The sequence below is a fragment of the Cyprinus carpio genome, chromosome A6 (assembly GCF_018340385.1).
Source record: "Cyprinus carpio isolate SPL01 chromosome A6, ASM1834038v1, whole genome shotgun sequence".
Lineage (NCBI taxonomy): Eukaryota > Metazoa > Chordata > Actinopteri > Cypriniformes > Cyprinidae > Cyprinus > Cyprinus carpio.
In genome coordinates this window covers 14,061,983-14,082,763 of record NC_056577.1, presented here as the reverse complement: position 1 = coordinate 14,082,763, position 20,781 = coordinate 14,061,983, and the positions used below count along the sequence as shown (strand labels likewise).

The following is a 20,781-nucleotide window of genomic DNA, read 5'->3' as shown; positions in this document are numbered from 1 at the left end:
AATTACTTAATTAAACAAACAAACATACTTACTGGGGGGACCAGGGTAGGATATAGCCTGCCCTGGCATGCCCAGCTGATGCAAAGCATAGAATTTATATCTTCACAGAAGAAAGCCCTAGGCTCTGCCACAGAACAGGTTGTGTCGAGCCATTCATTTGTCTGGTTGTTTGATGAGAAAAAGAGTAAATGTAGTTGCAATAAAATGTTTAAGAATCTGTACAACTGCTGCTGCAGCAGAGGACTAGTATTCTGCCGCGCGGATTTAATTACTTTTCAGCCTTTCATTAAACTGCAGAAGGATTTTTTTTTTTGTGTTTTGATTTTTTTTTTTTTTTTGTTTAATTAATGAGCGGGTGTGGGAGTTTAATATTCAAGCTGTTTATTCATTTTTCTAACCCTGAACGGAAAAACTAAAAATTAAGCCGAATTCTTGTTTTTCGTTTTTTGCAAAAAATTAAAAAACGAAAAAGGAGCTGTTTTTCATTTTTCTACTTACAAAATTAAACAAAAAATCAAATGACCAAAAGATACACGGACCCAAAACGTACACGGACCCAACAGCTTTATTAACCATGCATATCTTTTAAAAAAGAGTTTTATATCGTCTGCAAACTGACATAAATTATTTTCCCATAGTTGTAATTCCTTAAAAATATCCTTTCTTGAGATGAAGAGTCATTAATTGGGTTGCTAACAGAAATATAAAAAGGAGAAAATGGACAACCTTGTCTTACTCTGACAGTTTCAAATCTATTAGATGTTCTTTTGGCCAATTTTACAGAACTAGTGCATCCTTTGTATAATGTTTTAACAGCTTTTAAAAAATACTTGCCAAATCCGAAAAATTCAATCGTTTAAAAAAAAAAATCATAATCTGTATAGTCACCTTTATTTATATAGTGCTTTTAACAATACAGATTGTGTCAAAACACTTTACAGTATTAAATAGGAAAATAGTGTGTCAATAATGCAAAATGACAATAGTAAACACTCACTTTTCAGTTAAAGGCAGTTCATCATTGAATTCAGTGATGTCATCATCCAGTTTAAATAGTATCGGTGCAATCAAGTCGACGATATCGCTGGAAATGAAGTGTCCCCAACTAAGCAAGTCAGAGGCGACAGTGGCAAGGAACCAAAACTCCATCGCAGACAAAATGGAGAAAAAACCTTGGAAGAACCCAGGCTCAGTCGAGTGGCCAGTTCTCCTCTGGCTAGAAGAAATCAGCAGTTCAATTCCAGGCTGCAGCAAAGTGCAGAGGACTCATCTGGTTACTGTGGTGTTGTCCCGGTGGCCGTCTAGGAGGCAAAGTCTTTACTGGGGATCTGTCTCTGGGACTCATCTGGTTGTTCTGGTCTCCGCTGTCTTTCAGGGCTGTCGAGGTCATCTCTAGGTGCTGATCCACATTCTGGGCTGGATACGTACTGGATCCGTGTGACTGCAGTGACCATCTGATCTGGATACAGACTGGATCTGGTGGCTATGGTGACCTTAGAATAAGAAAGAAACAGAATAATATCAGCGTAGATGCCATTCTTCTAATGATGTAGCAAGTACATCGTGTGATACTGGAAGTGTTCCCAGTTCTGGTTGTCCTAATTAATGCAGCCTAAAAATCCTTTAACTGATTTGAATATTAGAAATGTGTTATATTACTATATTAGAATATTAGAACAGTGTTGGAAGCCTTATGGAAATAAACAAATAATATAAAACTATTGTCTAATATGTACTCATTATAATCCACCATGTCTAAAATCAATCTAATATTGTTACTAATATGTCGTCCTTGAATAAATCCAGCCTGTTCTTCATCAATAATGTAATCTAAACCATGTTTCAATCCTTGAGCAAAGAATTCCCCTATTTTTCTTGAGTGATGTGTTGTCTCGACGTCATCAGGAATGTGCGAGCGGACAGAGGCACATTCCTGCATTGAGTATGATGCATATGAAAGAGCAAGATTTCAACTAATTCAAGCTTTAAGATCTTTGGGAATAAATAACTTGTCACCTCAGGTTCTGTTAGGAAATGGCACAAAACAATCAAGAATATTTCATGAATTATTTTTTTCCTAAAAGAAATGAGACTGATTAATAGAATTTAAGATACCGTTGTATTAAAAAAAAAGGGGGGGGGGGGGGGGTGGGGGGTTCTCCCTATCTCTCACCTCCCCCATTGTCATTTGTGTTGTTATGGTGCGTTCAAGTCGTCCTGGGAATTTCGATTAAAATTTAACGTCAACTACAGACGTTGCATCCATTGATTCCGCCATGTTAATCACTGACACGCCCCCAACTCGTACAGATCGGGGCTTAAAGAAAATCCCGAGCTCCCCACTGGTATTTACGATATTGTGGTGGCGTTCATGTGCATTCAACTCGTAAATACGATCGATACGAGATGACTTGAACGCACCATTATTTTCCAACTTCCTAACCATTATGCGCTCCACACTCCTATCCAGTAGGTGGCCGGAGTGTGCCATTCAAATTGGTCTGCCAACCGCCATTAAGACCAGAAGAAGAGGAGGAAAAAGAGGACAAGATCATAGATATACATTATGTATATCTATGGACAAGATAGCCAAACAGGCCCTTAAACATAATGTTATTGATTTAGAAATACCTTTGGGGAAATCTGAAATGAAAGGCTTAATTAAAACAGCTATTAAAAATATGTGGCAGGAGAGGTGGGATAAAGGAAATAAAGGTCGTCATCTGTATAATATACAAAACCAAGCTGGTTTTGTATATTAACCAAGCTGGTTTTGTATATAATCATGTAATAATCAATTGTATGGCATATGAAAGGGAAAGAATTCAATAAAAACACGATTCAATTTCTGTTGGTATAAATTCTTTAACTTTGCCGAATATACGTAACAGTTCTTTTAAATGATATGACGCTCTGTTTTTTTTTTTTTTTTTTTTTTTTTTTTTTTGAAAGCAACAACGTAATATAAGAAAATATAGAAAGGTAGGGTAGGTGGTATTATAATTATTATTTTTAATAATACCACCTACTGGGGTGGAGTGCCTCACACTCCACCCCAGTAGGTGGCGGAATATGCACCTAACCTGGTTTACCAACCGCCATTAAACGTCAAAGAAGAAGAAGAAAAGAGACCTTAGCTGAGTCGCGCCGTTTTTTGTGTGTTTTGACCTGAAATCAAAAAGCTGCGTTTTGTTACGGTTTTGAATCCTTTCCTGTTGGTTTAGAAGGTATTATCGAGTTATTATTAAAATGGGACGAAAGAAGAAGAAGCAAATGAAGCCCTGGTGCTGGTATCCTTTTCATGGCACTGCGACCTGTGCAGTGCTATGTTGCAACAGCGTGATCGTGTATTCATGCTGTCAGTTTCACAGTGCTGTCATATTTATTATTAGATATCAGAAGAAAACAGAAACCTGTATGTTACACACTGGTGTATTTTGTGCTTTTAAAGTCATTTAGTGTATCTTGTTTTTTAGGATTAGGGGTGTGTTTTTGACACAATAGCTTTGTTTCACTGTAGTGAACTGTCGCACTAGACAGCGTGTTGGGCATCATAGGCGCTCTCTGAACATTTTGGGTTGTAATAATCTATAACCACAGTCAAATGCTTATCTCACTATTATCAGCACTTGTCTTTTACACATTGCAGTTTGATCTAAAGCTCTTTACTTATTTCTTCTATTCATAACGTTCTCTCCTCCCCCTCAATGTGATCCTTAATCAGACTTTCAGGTATTGCAACAGAGATTTTGATGATGAAAAGATTCTCATTCAGCACCAAAAAGCCAAACATTTCAAATGTCATATATGTCACAAGAAGCTTTACACAGGACCTGGATTAGCCATACATTGCATGCAGGTATGGAGAGTTTTGATGTCTTTTAATACAGTTACGCTGATGTATGGTAAGGGGTGTTGAATTATTAAATCTGTTTTAAAGGTGCACAAAGAGACTATAGACTCAGTTCCTAATGCAATACCAGGAAGAACAGACATAGAACTGGAAATCTATGGCATGGAGGGTATTCCAGATAAAGACATGCAAGATCGGAGAAGAGTGCTTGAACAAAAGTCACATGGTATGGTGTTATAGTTCTCAGGCAACTAATTGGTGTGTAAAATATTGATAGAATGGATTGTGACAGAAATGTAAACCTGTTTTGTTAACCGAGCAGAGAGTCAGAAGAAGAAGCAGAATCAGGATGATTCCGATGAGGAGGACGACGAAGATGAAGATGAAGCTGGACCTTCATCATTTCAGCAGCCTGCTGCTCAGCCTCAGGCAGCCTACATGCCCCCAATGCATCCTGGACCTCAGGCCCAAGGCATGCTACCAGCTGGTTATCCAGGTGTGTATGCCAATAGTTTAAATACTTCTTAAATACCTCCAATAGTTTAAATATCTCTCAAACAAAAGTGTGCCACATAAATATCTCATATCACTTCCTACAGGCATGCCACCTATGTTGACTGGTGTCCCACCAATGATTCCTGGGATGCCACCAGTAATGCCAGGCATGCCACCTGGGTAGGTCTTAATTTTCAGCTATAGAGTTTATAAGCTTATATATTATGGCCCAGTGTGAGGTATCTTTGGTCCTGTTATGCATAGCATGATGCCAATGGGAGGGATGATGCCCCCAGGTCCAGCAATGCCTCCGATGATGCCTGGCATGCCACCAGGTCAGTGTTGTTGACAATTATTGGTAATAAATAACTGAAAGTCCAGTTCATGTTAAAGTAGCACTATGTAACTTATGTTCAAAATTTGCAAAATGTTTATAATGAGCGGAATTCATGAATTGATTTTCCAAACCGTGTTTGTCTTATCTCGGATCACTACGGTACACTTATAAGTGCTTCTATTTGGAATATTGTAGTCTGGTCAGGTTGTCACCGCTGCGGAATAACACATACCTACGTGAATCACCATAGACATAAACTAAGAGAAGTAGCTCTGGTTATAATGTTCTTCTGCGGGGTGTGTGCAGTTCTGTTTTTTAACCGCTAGAGTGCCAAAAGTTACTTAGTGCTGCTTTAATAATAAACAGTCGTTATTATTTTTAGTGATGCACTGAAATTAATTTATCGAAACCAAACTTAGTTTTCATTTAAAAGTATTCAGTTTGGGTTGTAGTGTATCTTTTTGTGCTGTTCAGGTCTTATTCTCAGGTAAATTAAACTGCTTCATTTGATCAGCACTAGTTAAACGTCAGAGTTTTGGTCAGTTATTTTTAGCCCTAAGAAACTATTGTGGCCAAACTTGCAGTCATTTTGCCGTTTCATCTGAATATTTTCAGTTGCCAAAATTTTGATGTATTAGCAATTATTTTCATGTTTAAGCATAGTGATATCATTATTGATAATAGCCATTTTTTTGCATCAGCTTGAGTACAAAAAACATTCCTAGTCAAATGGTTGTGGTAGAAAATAATTTTCTTGTTTTTAGGAATGCCACCACATGTTGCCAGGCCTGGCATGCCTCCAATGGCACCTGCGGCCCCTGTCACAGCACCTGGAATAGCCAGCAGACCAGCTGTACCTCCCACACAGTCCACTGCATCCAAACCTCTCTTCCCCAGCGCTGTGCAGGTACTGAATATAGAACCAGACTTATTTACTGCTTGAGTATGTGTAGCCACTGTTTGTGAATAGATAAACTGAAGGGATCATCAAAAAAGATATTGGAGAGAAACAAAGAAACAAACAAATACAAAGAAAGAAACAATACAAACATAGTGGTTATTGTAATAGACATGTACTTTTCTATTTGACAATACAGTGCCAGTAAAGGAGAATAGCTAGTTGCACATTAAAATAAGAAAGGTATATGGTGATACACTATTCAAAATGTGCAGAAAATTGTATGTTTAAGTTTACAACAACTTGCAATTGGAGCAGTACCCTTAAACAGGGTGGCCGCGTCCTTAAAAAGGCTCATAATGTCTTAAATATTTTTGGTCACATTACCACAAAAAATTCTAGAGTCTGACAGACCCAGTGACTGTGTACAATCATTGGACAGACTGAAGATTTTTTTCCCCTGCTGTAGTTACTGCATCATCAGAGAGCTGACCAGCCTCTTATCTACTTTAAACGGGCTTTATGCAAGTTTACTGAAATGGTTCAAGAATTTTACTTGCCTGACGGGACAAATATCCTGATTAAAACTTAAGTTACAAAAAATAACTAGTGACGTATTGAAACACAAGAATGATTCTTGCGATTTTATTACATTCAGCATAAACAGCGATTGATAATGGATAGTGCATTTCTGGTGTCAGTGTCATGCTGTTGAGGCTCATGCTGCCTGTCTCTATGAGAGACTTTCATGGAGAAATCAAATCAAATGAGAGTAACGGCACACATAAAGAAACTCACAGAACAAACATACTGAGGTAAAAATCAAAAGTCAAAATCTTTAGTTTATTTAAAACATGAAGTAGTTAATTAACACCATGACAAGGGGGCTATTTTGCTGAATATTTTCACGATTGCAAATGTCAGATTGATTTTAGTTCAACAAACAAGTATTTAAGTATATTACTTACATTTTAGACACAATATTGACAGTTTTGTTCGAAAATAGTTCCAAACAAAGATCAGAACAGAAATATTGCACATCTCCAAGCAACACTTGGTATTCTGAATAATTCAGCATTTTGAAAGAACCGGTTGAATTAATAAGTGACTTACTGCCACCTACTGGCGGTTTAGTCTCATGTTTAAAAGTATGCATTTTTCTCAAACATTTATTATTTGTATATTCAAAATTGTATTTCAAACATTAATCTCATAACATTATTTACTGCAGTTGTAATTCTGCTGTGTAAATTATTTAATTTGATTGGAAACACCCCTATAGTGTATATTGAATATTTTGATCAACTGACATGGAATATGACATTTAATAAGGTTAAAAATATTGGCCTTTTAAAAGGTAAATATTAAAAACATGCAGATTTAAGTATGTAAAAGCTGATAGAACACTGATGAAAAATTGCTTCAGAATAATTTTTTTACACCAAAAATCTCAGTGATGCAGTCCTTTTGTGGAAATATTTTGTATGGGATATTGTCTGCTGATATGAAAAGCATTTTTGACAGCAATTATATTTTGTTTTCTTTTTAAATTAAACACATTAAATATTACACATGCATATGTAATAAAATGTTTATTTCCATTACAGGTTTGGTATTAAATCATAAGGTGGTATTAAAAAGGTGTTAAAGTCTTAAATTTAACTTGTTCATATCTGTAGACACCCTGATAAAGAGACAGCGTTATACCATATCTTCCACTAAAAGGTGGTCAGTTTGAGGGTGCTGCCCCAGTGATAAGCTGTTGTATGCATAAAGGTACAATTTTTGTACATTTTTAGTGAGCATGTATGGTAAAGGGTCTGTATCTTCTCTTTCTGTGAAAACAGATCTTGTTACTAAAGAGACTAACTGAATAGGTTCAAGGTTCAGTTCTTTCAGAGAGTCAAAAGAAAGGTTTTTTATTTTTTTTTTTTTTACTGTTATCCTTTCTCTCTGTGCTTCAGATGGGGACTGGTGTTGCGAGCCCCAGCGCAGCCCCTGCGAGTGCAGAGACACAGTCTGCCTCCTCTAAGCCTTTGTTCCCTAGCTCTGCCCAAGTATGCACTAGTTTGTGTGCTTCTCTTTACATCACCACAACATGCAGATGAAACACGCTGGTGTCTGTCATTAGAAGATATGCACATGCTTATTAAGCTGTCTTGATATTTAGGCAGATATTTAGTTGGTTAATGTTTTGTTTTGTTTCTTCATGCATGCATATACCTTTTTGCATTGGGCGTGTTAAATGTACAATTAGATTTTTTTTTTTTTGTGGCAAAGAAATTTTTACTACCAGTTATTATTTTTTTGGACTTTAATTGGCAAAAATGTTAAAGCTCCTGTATTTATCTAAAACGGATTTACTTGCCTTTAATTTTTTTTTTTTTTTTTTTTTTTTGTGGATGTTTTGGCAGTGTGCGCTGTGATTGGGGAGGACTTTTGCCTTTATTGCGAGTATATTTTGAAAATTTGCTTTAATTTCAGGCGCAGCAGACAGTATCGGGACCATCATCGACCACCTCTGATTCTCCTAAAGTGACATTCCCAGCCTACACCCAGCCTTCCTCCACTCCCCCTGTTGCTGCCTCCTCCAGCACTGTGGCCAAACCCCCTGCCACAGTCACAAGTAAGCCAGCCACCCTCACCACCTTGAGTGCTACCAGTAAGTTGATGCACCCTGATGAGGATATCTCTCTGGTGAGTGCTGAGTTTTGCTTTAACTACTATTTTTGACAGTAAGTAATTGTGAATGCATTAACTGGTATGAAATATTGCTGAAGCACAAATTAGAGTTAACTGATGTCATGAGAATACATGCAGTCCAGAGTGTGTTCTTGTTACTGCAAGTGACTGATGACATTGTTGTAATCTTGACCCCAATTCAGGAAGAGAGACGGGCTCAGCTGCCTAGGTACCAGAGGCTAATCCCTCGGCCTGGGCAGACTGCAGCAGTTGCTGCTTCAGCTCCCCCTAGTGGAGCAGTGGGAGGAATGATACCTGCCCAGCGGGTTATACCTCCTCAGCAGCCTGGCATAAGGCATCCCATACATGGTAAGATTGTGTCTGTAGATCATATTTCTATTTAGTATTTCTTTTTCTTTTTATTTATTTTTTTGTCTTATTCATTATTGGTATTGTGAATACACATACATTTTCAGATTTATTTCATTTTGTTTATAAACTGAGCTCAGTTAAGGCCCCAATATACTCAAAATGAAGTTCCTTTTTGTTCTTTGTTTAGGGATAAAAGAAATTCAAAATACATGAGCAGCGGTAAACTGTTTTCGAACATCCCAACGCTGATGAAAGCAACATTTATATGAATATGTAAATATGTGCTGCACGCTTTCCTCTCAGTAACTAAATGAAGACAACAAAAGTGGAGAAAACATCAAGAATATATATTTTTTTCAATATGTTTGCACAAGCTCTGCAAATTAGCACTTCCATGAAGTCACGTCACATGTATGTACATGGCGCTTTATTCAATATATTGCTTAAAAGCAAGCAGCAGTATTAAAAATGAAAAACAGTATCAGTGGCTCATTTCATCAAAAGCAAAACTTAATTTGCTGCTATAAAGCAGCTCTCCACTGCGCGGACATCTCACCTCCAAGGACTCCACAGACGAAATGAACCCGGAGCCTCAGAGCACACCTCCTATGACATATTTGTCACAGACCAATGGTAGTACGAAGGTGTTTTTTGGCTGGATTTTGTTCAAAATGACGTTACATCAGTCATTAATCTGTCATTAATAACTTAACCCCATGTCGTTCCAAACCCGTAAAAGCTTTGTTCGTCTTTGGAATACAATTTAACTTATTTTGGAAGAAAACCGGGAGGATTGAGACTGTCCCGTAGACTGCCAAATAAGTAACACTGTCAAGGTCCAGGAAAGTATGAAAAGCATCGTCAGAATAGTCCATCTGCCATCAGTGATTCAACCGTAACGTTATGAAGCGGCGAGAATAAATTTTGTATGCGAATAAAACAAAATAATGACTTTATTCAACAATTCGTCTCCTCTGTATCTCTCCACATCAGCGTAGCGCCATTTTTAAGAATATGAGCTGTACGCACACCTTACACTCTTCAGGCTGACACAGAAGAGCGTTAGCTGTGCGAACAGCTAATATTCTTCAAAATGGCACTATTTAAAATGTTAAATTGTGTTCCGAATACGAAAGAAGATTTTACGGGTTTGGAACGACATGGGGGTAAGTGATTAATGACAATTTTCATTTTGGGGTGGAGTATCCCTTTAAGTATATTGGGGCCTTTATACACAACTAAATAAAATTCCTTGATTTTTTTCATTAACAGACTTTCTATATTGATCAATTAACAGGGAATAATTTAGAATAAAGATTAAAACCCAGCATTTAAAAGCACCTTTTTATTTGCTTTATGCCATTTTTATACCATGCATCATACTTTCATGTTGCCATCCCATTAAAGGGAAGGACATTTACAAAGCAACAATAAATGCTTTGCAGCAAATTATAAACTTCTTAAATGCACTTGAATTGTAAAGTGAAACATTCAGTTAATCAAAACTTGCATTTCATTTTTAAAGCAATACGCACAGAGAAGCTGTGGTTGACAGTGGTTTTAGAGCAGATAAGGGGAACTGTTGAACTGCTGATCTAAAATCACTGTAAACCACAGCTTCGCTATTAATTGTTTTTATAAAACTACACATACCTAACAACATTTCATAAAATAAACACATAGAAACAAAAAAGTAATTTGATCATGCTTTCGCCAAACAATGTAGTTCTTCAGTACTGATTAGCAGAGTGGTTACCAGGCAATAAATGCATGCAGTGGCTCACTTATACAGAGATGTAACTGCTGTAAATGCCAGTCATAGTCAAGGACCTGAACTGTCTGTATTATAGGTCATCACTGAATACCATAAACACATGCTGACTTACTAAAATAAGGGAATTTTAAGTGCAAAATTATTTAAAACTTGCTCAAGTAAATGCATTTACCTAAATCACTAAGTATGGGAGACCTAACTGCTTCAAGGATAGATGTTTAGTCACTATGTACTATTGGTTTCAGGTCAGTACGGTGGTCCTCCACAGGGCATTCCTGGTTATATGGCTGGTGGCATGCCTCCTTATGGACAGAGTGCCCCAATGGTGCCTTCATACCAAGCTGGCCCACCTGGGCCTCCTATGGGCATAAGGCCACCTGTAATGTCTCCAGGCAGCCGATACTGAAACGGTGCTGTCATCCCACTAGGTTTGGAGGTTAAACCTTTTCTCATCTTGTGCTTTTAATGTAGCCAATCCAGTGAGCTCTAAACCCACTGCTGAAGACAAACTGCATACTGGACATTTGAGATATGTAATATCACACAAGAGTTTTGGATTTCAGCCCTTAAATAAAGACAAAGAAGATAACAGCAGTATCAATGTTACAGTTGATACATGTATTGCTTTTTTTCCTATTGTGTTTCATTCAGGTTGTACAAGTACAGTATATTAGACAAAGGTTCATAATATATTGAAGCCGCTGGCCTAACAGTATCTCCATACTCAAGGCAAGTTCCCAGTAAGATTTCTGCTTTTATCTTAGTAGTGAAGCCCTCACAGCACCATACTGTGCTGTTGGACTCTACGTCCCCAACATCAGCTTGGTGAGGGCTTCAGATCACTGTTGTCATGGTTTTTTGTTTTTGTTTAACTGTCTGCATCCATTTATTCAGGGGTTAAATAGCACAAGGGTAACTGTGTCTCCCTGTTATTTTTTGCGTTATGTATTGTAATAAAACATACTAAATTTTGTATTTTTTTTTTTCTTCTTGATTTTGTTTTTGTGTGAGTGTGTTTCCTGAACAGTGGAGTCTTCAGGCAGGTTGGTTTTCTTGATAAAGCCATAATGACGTTACAGATACACTCACTCTGTAATAAGTTTGTTCTGGAATGTTCATAAAGGTATTTCGTGTTAACACCATTAAAATTCATTTATAGTAAAGAGTAAAGCTGTAATCACTCCTTAACATTTTTAACTGTTAAATTATACATTTTTGCTTGATAACCTAGTTGCATGAATGAGCTTTCCAGAAGTTGGATTTAAAATGCACCACACATTTGTCTGTGACATGCTTGATTGATATTTCTCAGTTACCACTATTAAATTCGTACAATGGCTTGGAAGCATTTCCTGGTCTGCAGGTAAGAGCCACTGTGTGAATGAAATTATACAGGATCTGATTTTACTGCATGTTTTTGTATTTCACCCATGGTTTTACTTTTTTCATTGACCAGAAACTGTTTTAGCATTTGGGGAAAAGCAGGAAAAATGTCCTGAAGATATTTAACCAGTCAAGTGTTTGCCAGACAGTCATGCTATTTAGAGTAACGTCTGAACACATCTATCAGATTTTTCATGCCCTTAAATCAGGGGTTGCCCACCCTGTTCCTGGAGAGCTACTATCTTTCAAAGTTTAGTTTATCCCTAATCCAACACACCATAACCATGCAACCATGGTGTTTATGATTACTTCAAAATTACAGACATGCTATTTGATTTCACACTATAGGATTACATCTTTCCTTCCCAATTTGGTGTTATTTTGAAGGAAAAAGTTCTTTATTTATTGTTGATAGTTAAGTCAGAACATATAAACTGCTGAAAAGTATTCTTAGGATTTATAGTAGAGAAGGTAGTTTGTTTGTTTGTTTGTTTTGTGATGTTGCAAATGTGAAATAAATATCTGTAATCTAATCTGACTGCACTTCATTGCTTGGATTTTAATATGCAATATACAGTACCAATCTATGGATTTTTACCAATCTAAGGATTTTGTTTTCTACATATTACAGTAGTAAAGTTAAAAGAGTAAGACATCTGTCACTTGTTGTCTTAGACCACAATTATGCTTCTAATCCAAAGGTTTCATGAACCGTATCTTTTTTTTTATTTGGGTATTCAATTTCTTTGGTTTGGACCAAAAAGGAGAGTGCATACATGTTATCTGTGTTAATTTGTCATCCAGATCTACACTGAACAAAATTATAAACACTTTTGTTTTTGCCCCCTTTTTTCATGAGCTGAACTGAAGACTTTTTCTATGTACACAAAAGGCCTATTTCTCTCAAATATTTTTCACAAATCTGACTGAATCTGTTTTAGTGAGCACTTCTTTGCCGAGATAATTCATCCACCTTACAAGTGTGGCATATCAAGATGCTGATTAGATTGTTTATTGCACTGGTAACACATAAACGTAAAAAAACAACAACAAACAAAATCTAATACCCAAACTTTTGAATGATAGTGTATATATATAAAAACCTATATCAATGCGCGCACATATCACTCGCACACAAATCAGAGCACAGAAACTTGCACGCTGCCCCACGTCTTTTATTAATAAAATATCATCCTAGATCGCTTATATTACCCAGCAACGAGGAGGAAAAATAGCTGTTTTAAAGTAACTAATCTCACAGCTTTGTAGAGAGAGAGAGACAGATGCAGGTAATTCACAAACGCAACTTTCAACTCTCTCTCTCAAAATGGCCATATTTCTAAAATTAAAAAACAGTTGACTAATACTAAAAGATTTGCAACTTCCATATATTTCTTCACTCTCTTATATCACTTTAAAAAAAAAATCATCCTAACAAGAGCACTGTGTAATGGAGTACAGCAGGTCAATGCAAGCACTTCAAATGTTGGGGAGGACAGTTTGGCCTCTTTTAACTATTGGGGAGGACGCAGCTAGAAATCAGTGGTTTAGTTGTATTTACAACACTGTTCCAGAACAGTTGAACCCAAATATTTAGATGTGTGCAACGCAATTTATGGAGGACTGTTTCCTGATCCTGGAAGAGTAGACTACAATGCACAGACCCACAGAACTTACAAATGGGTACAAATTACATTTTTACAACAAGAAAAAGGTGGATAAGTTTACATTAATCTACACCCCACCTTTAGCAGCGCAGGAGTGTTGGAATATTCAAAAACAGTATACCTTCGCTCAGCTTTTTTTTTACTTCTTTTTGCCCCCAAACGAAAACGAACTTCGTTGGAAGTATATCGGGGCCTTTACAAAGGTGAAGTTTAAGACAGTTTGTTAAACGTTTTGTTATAAACATTTTATTGGAGAGCATTAAGAAAAAATGCTTTTGTATAGTCTGCATACAACACTGATACTGGGGAATGTTATTTGACAGATTACAAGGTGTCTTTAAAGGTGTAAAATCATCTCCACAGGGATCAATATGATATTTATTTTCAATCTTCTCCCATGTTAATGAATTTAGTCAATAGCAGACTGGTTAAAACTTTGTTGGTGGTTATTGGTAGAATATACAATTATATTTACAGTAGTAGCCAAAAGTGAGTCTGCTGTAATCAAAAACAAAGAGAGAAACAAAATAACTGATTACATTGTTGTCAATATATGCTTTATTTTCTGTGAGTTTTTTGTATATCTGTGAGCTTTCTTGTTATTGTTCCATGATATGCTGGAGTTTACATTTCTTGGCCAAATAATTTTGTCATTTAATAACTTAACCAAATTTAGTGTATCTTCCTCCCAAGCTCTTTCGTACATGACAATCCTTTTTGACTACTTGCTTTCCCACCCTCTCAGATGTGTAACATCGTGTGCATGTCCCCTGATGTAAACTTATGACACTCAGAATACATTGTTCCCGTTCCCCTGGTTTTTCTTAACTGACATGACCAATAGCCTGTTTCTGTTCACCAATGTGTCTGTATTCTCTGTATATCCACTAAGAGGCAGTATAACTACTGATACTGTGATATTAATAAAGTTCATGTCCGCTGAAGAAAGGTCTTCAGCACTCAAAAAGTAAATGGACAGTGCCGTCCATTGGAGCATACGTTTTCATATTGCTAATCTGATGATAACCGGCATAGGCAGTCTTTTTGCAAGAAACCTGTAAACAAGCAAAGCGAAGCGGTGTAATCAGTAAAGAAATGACCGCTAAACTTAGTTTTTGTTGTTGCTGTTTGTGTTCAGGGTTTAAATGCCAAAAGAAAACAGTGGATATGCATCTCTCATCCTTCTTTTTAGATTGTGACGAAGCACTCAAATTAATTTGTATAATTTTAACTTACTTCCCCTATTATTGTTAGTTAATTATTTTTAACCTTAATAATCATTGAGATTGACTTTAGTGGTTGGTTAGACACCAATGATTTATGTGTAAAATAGCCTACTATCATTATTTGTAACACTTTAATTCAGAGACCAGTATTAACTAGTTTCTTATTATGCATAGTACTAACATTGACTGTTTATTAGTACTTATAAACCACATATTAATGCCTTATTCTACATGATCCCTTAACCCCATACCTAAACTTAACAACTACCTTACGAACTGTTAATAGGTAGTAATACAGAGTTTATTAAGGCAAAAGTTGTAATTAATAGTTAGTTAATAATAAGAATTGGTCCCCATACTTAAAGTGTGACCTTATTAGCCTATTAAATATATACTACACTTTTGGCTTACTTATTAAACAAGTCAAGTCACCTTTATTTATATAGTGCTTTATACAATACAGATTGAATGTGTCAAAGCAGGAAAATAGTTTGTCAGTAATTAAAGAGGACAGTAAGGAACAGTCAGTTTCTCAGTTTAAGAATGACTATACACAAAAATCTGTACGTTTTCACAATGATGAAACTGAAATTGACAAATCACTTCATTCTTGTTTCCTTTTCCTCTTCAGCCATCAAGGTGGAGTCTAAACACTGTGCTCCTCATTTTTACGTGGCATGATTTACGCTCGGAGACTATCTGGCTTTTTCTAATCATAGTCACTATTTTCATTAATTTACTTTTTAATAATGTTTGGTTTTAAGTATGCTCATGTTGTTCTCTTGTTTCTTATCACCCCTTCGGTAACTGGTAAGTTAATATTTGACTCTGTTTTAAACCTATTTTTTTTTTTTTTTTTTTATAAAAGTCTAAATACATTGTGGTAATTGAATAAAATGGTCAGCAGTAAAACTGAAGTTTACATGCAGAAATTTTTGTCCACAACTCTTTGCAGTCAGAAATGTTACATTTATCCAGCAAAAGTGTTCTCTTAAGACTTAATCTTGAATTTTATTTTGGCAGTCTAGAGCAGTTGTGTTAGGAAATTGTGTAAGTTGCATGTGTTTTGCAATGCATGTGACTCGTCTATAAAATGTGACTAACTTTAAGCCATTTCACCTCAGCACATGGGGGTATTGTTTATATCCACAGAGTGAGAAATTCATCCATTGACATTTCCTGTGAATCAGCAAATAAAGAAGAAATCCCATTTGCCTTTTCGCTGAATCGCAGGTTGCTACAGTCCAGACGAGTGCTTTATCTTTCTAAAGGACTCCCATCAAGTATCAATAAATCTGAGGACAAGGATCGTATCACTGTACGTGATGAGTTGGACAACCACACAGTTCATCTGACAATCTCAAACCTGCAAGGACAGGACTCGGACGTGTACCACTGTGAATTCCACTATGGCGATCTTCCTTTTGATAAGAATGTTCCTGGCAAGATGGAGTTCTTCATTTATGTTGAAGACTTCTGTAGGTGACCTTTACTGATATCACTTCAAAAATGAGTTTACATGAAACAGTCCAGGTCTACAGTAATATCCCCTCCAAACACAGTAAATAGTCCAAAACAGGTTCATCTTGCATTGTCTACCGTTCTCTTTAAAAAGCAAAAACATACAGAATACGTTTCATTTTCAGCTGAAAATATTTAACTTAGAGCATGATTTTCATGCAATGTAGCGTGCTATTTTTGGATACAACAGTAAGACAATTAATTGTATCCTGTTGATTGGCTAACCCTGCAATGTGCATTTATTCTACCTCAACAAGAACAGACTGATTAGTGTTATTTTTTACTGTGTTAGCTTGTAGTATCTGAATTTTTCAGTCAACTTTAATCGTGTTAAACTGTATGGATACATTTTGTAACCCAAGACATTTGATATCTGCAATTTACTAGTACCCCAGTTTATTTAACTATGAGTGAAAGGAAATCTGATAAACAATTGTGTTAGGAAACTGTGCATAACTTGCATGTGTTTTGCGGTGCATGTGATTCATCTAAAAATGTGACTGTCATCTCACCTCTGCACATGGGGCTATTGTGTAAGAAATTCATCTATTCACATTTCCTGTGAATATTATGCTACAACAGATTATATTGTTGAACTTTTTTCTCTTTTTTTTGTGTGTGTTTTTGTGACTGTGTTGCAGCTCATGAGCCTTGTAATTGTTCAAGTTACCTGCCATTGCTGTATGTGATCTCTGGAGGTGCATGTCTGCTGGGTGTTCTGTTTTTCACTCTCACTACAGCTTACTGTGTAAGTATTTAATTCTTAGTTTCAAATTCGGTTTTAGGAGAGAGTGGAGTAACCCTTGTCATGTTTTAATTAGTTGTTCTCTGGGCAAGAAGAAATAAGATAGTAATACAACATACTCCTTATTATGAACAAGGAGGACTGCTTTTAAATTAAATTAGAAGAAATTGCATATAACAACAGGGCCGTAGTTATAATTTTATTTTCCTCAAAATAAATGTATATATGAATCATCTCATTTCAGTTTCAGGTTACTTTTCAACTTTTTGTATTAGAATATTGGTTCAATAAAATAAAAATAAAAATTCTTAAACTGTTGATTAAATCTTTATTTATTTATTTAAAACTAAGTAATTGGACTATTTCTCAGTCATTTGACCTATATTTGCCTTTACATCTTATGTGACAGAAATTTACATGTGGTTTAAAGAAGCTGTCTTTTCTGATCTATATAGATATATATGGTTGACTCCCCACTACATATTCAGTTTTTCAGTTAAACCCTACCTTCTACCAATTTCCTCTCACATACAGTGTAAAAGGCCTAACCGTAGAAAGCCACAGCCTGTAGTTCCTGTTTATGAGGAGATGGCTGGGGTGCGGCCCACCAAAGGAAAAGCCACAAGATGTCACACTGATATTGCAAAACCGGAGGAAGCAAACAGCTCTGTGGGCCACTTGTTCAGCAATGAAAATCTTTATGTTAATTGATTTAACAAAATGTATTGACTGAGAAGTGACTCTACTGAAGTGTCGACGTTCATGGTGATGCCAGCTCCAGCTCGCCCACAAAACCTTTCTGAATCATCAGCTTTAAAAGTAGTTTGTCAGCATGAAATTGGTCTTTTCATCTTTCATCCTACCTTCATGTTAATGGTACTTTAAGACATAATTTTAATGCTACAAATACAGAATGTCAGCTTACAGCCTTTTTTAAAGAGAAGTTATCTGCTTTGTGTCTGTAGCACAAAATAGTTATGATACAAGACAGTATTTTGTATTATGTGATACACTGGTAAAAGTTGTTTATTTTTCATTTTTAACCTCTTTTGTGGAACTGAATAGAATTAGAGTGGTAGTTAGTTTCCCACTGTCTGAACATTCTCTACATTTAATAATTTTGTGATTTCACAAAATACATTGTTGAAGGACCTGTTTATTGAAAACTTGGGAAGAGGCAGAAACTAACAAAGGGGAAAAAATACAGTTGACAGACTTTCACATTATTGTTTCGTTTAGACATTATGTCAAATATTAAAGCATGCAAATAAATTATAGAAGACTGAGAGTGTTTGCACCGCTTCATTTTTCACATGCAGAAGATGTGGCTTCCTGTCTTGTCTCACACTTGGTTGATTTTGGACTGTAAACAGTCCATCAGACATTTTGAGACAAAAGTGAGACCAACAAAAATGTTGAATTTGTTGGCTTTAAATATGAATGCCATATGTTTTTATTCACTTTGTCTCTCAACATATTTACAGTTTGCTTGAATCATAGTTCATGAAAAACATCCTAGTTTAATGTCTCAAATAGAGTCCCAAGACCTGGGAATGTACATACAGTAATAATTAAATAGAAATATAACAGCTGTTGCTTTGTGCCTCCTTTTTAAAAACTGTATACATTTCTGTTGGTTTTCCCTGTACATGGGAAATAACTAGGGCAGATAGGAAATGAACGAAGTAAGTTTTTGGTTCTGCTCATCGAGATCTGAGGAGGGCTCTGTACATGACAAAGCCAAGCATAGCACAAACTGTGGCTCCAACACTCGCTCTTGACCCAAAACGTAGAGCTATTCAGGTCAGCATGGGTAATATGCCTGAGAAAGAAAATAGTAATTAATAGATAAAAAGGTTGCATGTGTTTTAATACCTTACATGTACTATACAGCTTTTGTAGCTTAAGATAAATATAAATCATAAGTTTAGTGAACATCAAAATAAAACTAAAGCACAAGTTTAGTGCACAATAATGCCTGAAAAGAAACAAACCAATGAATTCAAATGAATAGGATAAATGCTGTGTACAAACAAGTGTTATTTAAAGGGAATGAAGAAAATAATATTAATTTGCAACACTAAAACATTACAAAACTCAAACCAAAAAGAAGGATGAAGAAACATGACCAATTTCAGTGTCAGGAAATAGCTATGGCATGGAGACCACAAAGAAACCTTAAGAAGAGCAAATAAAGAGGAAAAATTGACATAACTAGATCACTGAGTTGCAACCTGTAGGAGAATGAAGTACTGAATTTCTGCATTTCAAAAAGTTGCAAATCAGATGAGAATGACACAAATTTAAACATGAATTTTAAAAGCATTAAGAATGGATTGTGCTTAAATCTAAACCCCAAATCCATACCTGCTGCCCATTTGCCATGACAGTCTCAACACTGTTTTTGTTGTAAGTAGTATATGCAAGGATGTATATGAGGGTGTATCCCTTCTATTTGCATATCATATTAATTATTATTTTATTAGAAGTCAGTGTAGTCATTATTTATAATTTAACAAGTTAGTCAATATTACCATTAGAACTACTAACACACAGATTAACACGTGTCTATATGCAGACATACATGTTTGTATAAAGTACAAGAAAAGGGGGCTTCCCCAGCAAAAAAAGTCCCTACATTCTTGGTTCCATCAAAGGATTTTTCTTATCTACTTAAATATCTTTGGGAATTTCTCGCTTGTCATTTGACTTGTTCACTGGGGGGATTTGTGTGGCACTACACTTTCTAAAGCTCCTTTTGGATCTACATGTTTGTGAAAAGTGCCATACAACTAAACTGGAGTGAATTGAAAAAGTATCCAAAAATGCGTAGTGATCCACAAAAATCTACAGCCCAGCGCTGATATAAGGTGTCAGTCCACAGAACATCATAACTGCAACAATGCTACCTAGGGCTGTCAAATATTTTCATGTAGTATATGGTCAAAGGTTTATGAGCATGTTAAGCCAGGTGCACTTTGCCAAACTAATGTGAATCGGAATGAGAATAAGTAAATAGAGAAAAAAAAAGGATGAATTTCGATAAAAGCAAAAGAGATAAGTAAAGAGGAAAGGTGATAAACCAAGATAAAGCCAACCTGAGAAGTTGCTAAAGATGACCGTGTAGAGTTTGGTCTGAACCGTCTGCACGAGCTCAGAGTTGAAGAAAGTTCTGACACAGATAGAAGGTACACCTGTTACAGGTACACATGCAACGCAGACGCGCATGGCTGCCAACAGACAGAGAAAGATACAGACAAACGGCAGAAATGAGTCACTAAGAAAACAGGATATAACACAGTGTACTTTTGAGTAAACAGACAGAGGAAAATCTTGAAACAGAGAAGTGAAAGAATTAAATACACATTGTTAGTTTGAATGTTCCCTCAAGTTTTTTCAAACCAGTGTAACATTCTCTAGTGTTTCTGTCCATATTGCCTCTAGTCTTACACAATAAGGGGAGCAATTGGGAAAAATATATTTTATATCAAATGCTTGGAGATTTTGCTAACTGTACTGAATTCAAATGCATATGTACTGTTTACGGTATGATTTTATGATGAAACTGCAATTGAAGAACAGAAAACCATCATCTGACTCATAAGATGCTCTGCTGCCAGAGAGCTTGGAGAATTTTCTGTTTTTAGTGAAATCATTTATTCTGAGTAAAGCACCTAACCATGTGTTGTTTTTATTGTTATCAGTATGTGGAAATAACCTGAGAGATAAACAAGAGTGGTCAATTAAAAACAGAGAGAATACAAAAGACTACATAAAATTAAAAAAAATAATCATTTGAATTGTGACACCCTTAAAGTAACTGAGAAA

At 36.0% G+C, this 20,781-nt stretch overlaps 2 protein-coding genes and 1 long non-coding RNA gene across 6 annotated transcripts; 2 read left to right on the top strand and 1 right to left on the bottom strand.

Annotated features, from left to right (window-relative positions):
- Positions 1-3,093: 3,093 nt before the first annotated feature.
- Positions 3,094-11,391, top strand: LOC109092012 (BUB3-interacting and GLEBS motif-containing protein ZNF207-like). 4 transcript variants are annotated; one of them, XM_042758141.1, is made up of 12 exons: positions 3,094-3,290; positions 3,733-3,859; positions 3,941-4,079; positions 4,176-4,349; positions 4,453-4,528; positions 4,613-4,683; positions 5,450-5,592; positions 7,548-7,640; positions 8,068-8,280; positions 8,469-8,634; positions 10,657-10,839; positions 11,063-11,391. In XM_042758141.1, the coding sequence occupies exons 1-11, from the start codon at positions 3,250-3,252 to the stop codon at positions 10,815-10,817; spliced, it is 1,404 nt and encodes a 467-aa protein (XP_042614075.1). In that variant the 5' UTR covers positions 3,094-3,249; the 3' UTR covers positions 10,818-10,839; positions 11,063-11,391. The 4 variants fall into 4 exon arrangements, with proteins under 4 accessions (XP_042614075.1, XP_042614073.1, XP_042614077.1 ...); XM_042758139.1 differs by having other exon boundaries at positions 10,657-11,391; XM_042758143.1 differs by lacking the exons at positions 10,657-10,839; positions 11,063-11,391 and adding an exon at positions 8,825-10,489.
- A 1,078-nt stretch (positions 11,392-12,469) lies between these two features.
- LOC109092311 lies at positions 12,470-18,068 on the top strand. Its single transcript, XM_019106069.2, has 4 exons — positions 12,470-15,497; positions 15,812-16,165; positions 16,850-16,956; positions 17,488-18,068. Exons 1-4 carry the CDS (start codon positions 15,437-15,439, stop codon positions 17,662-17,664), a joined length of 699 nt encoding a protein of 232 aa, XP_018961614.1. The 5' UTR covers positions 12,470-15,436; the 3' UTR covers positions 17,665-18,068.
- Positions 18,069-18,091: 23 nt separating this feature from the next.
- LOC109092319 lies at positions 18,092-20,260 on the bottom strand. Its single transcript, XR_002018210.2, has 2 exons — positions 20,052-20,260; positions 18,092-18,775 (listed from the first exon to the last, which is right to left on the bottom strand). It is a non-coding gene; the product is annotated as an uncharacterized LOC109092319 (long non-coding RNA).
- Positions 20,261-20,781: the final 521 nt, after the last annotated feature.

Coding starts and splice junctions, on each gene's coding strand:
- LOC109092311 (XM_019106069.2), top strand. CDS start 15,437: ATGTTTGGTTTTAAGTATGCTCATGTTGTTCTCTTGTTTCTTATCACC. Junction 15,498..15,811: donor TATCACCCCTTCGGTAACTG/GTAAGTTAATAT, acceptor ATTTCACCTCAG/CACATGGGGGTATTGTTTAT. Junction 16,166..16,849: donor CATTTATGTTGAAGACTTCT/GTAGGTGACCTT, acceptor ACTGTGTTGCAG/CTCATGAGCCTTGTAATTGT.
- LOC109092012 (XM_042758141.1), top strand. CDS start 3,250: ATGGGACGAAAGAAGAAGAAGCAAATGAAGCCCTGGTGCTG. Junction 3,860..3,940: donor TAGCCATACATTGCATGCAG/GTATGGAGAGTT, acceptor TCTGTTTTAAAG/GTGCACAAAGAGACTATAGA. Junction 4,080..4,175: donor GCTTGAACAAAAGTCACATG/GTATGGTGTTAT, acceptor TTAACCGAGCAG/AGAGTCAGAAGAAGAAGCAG.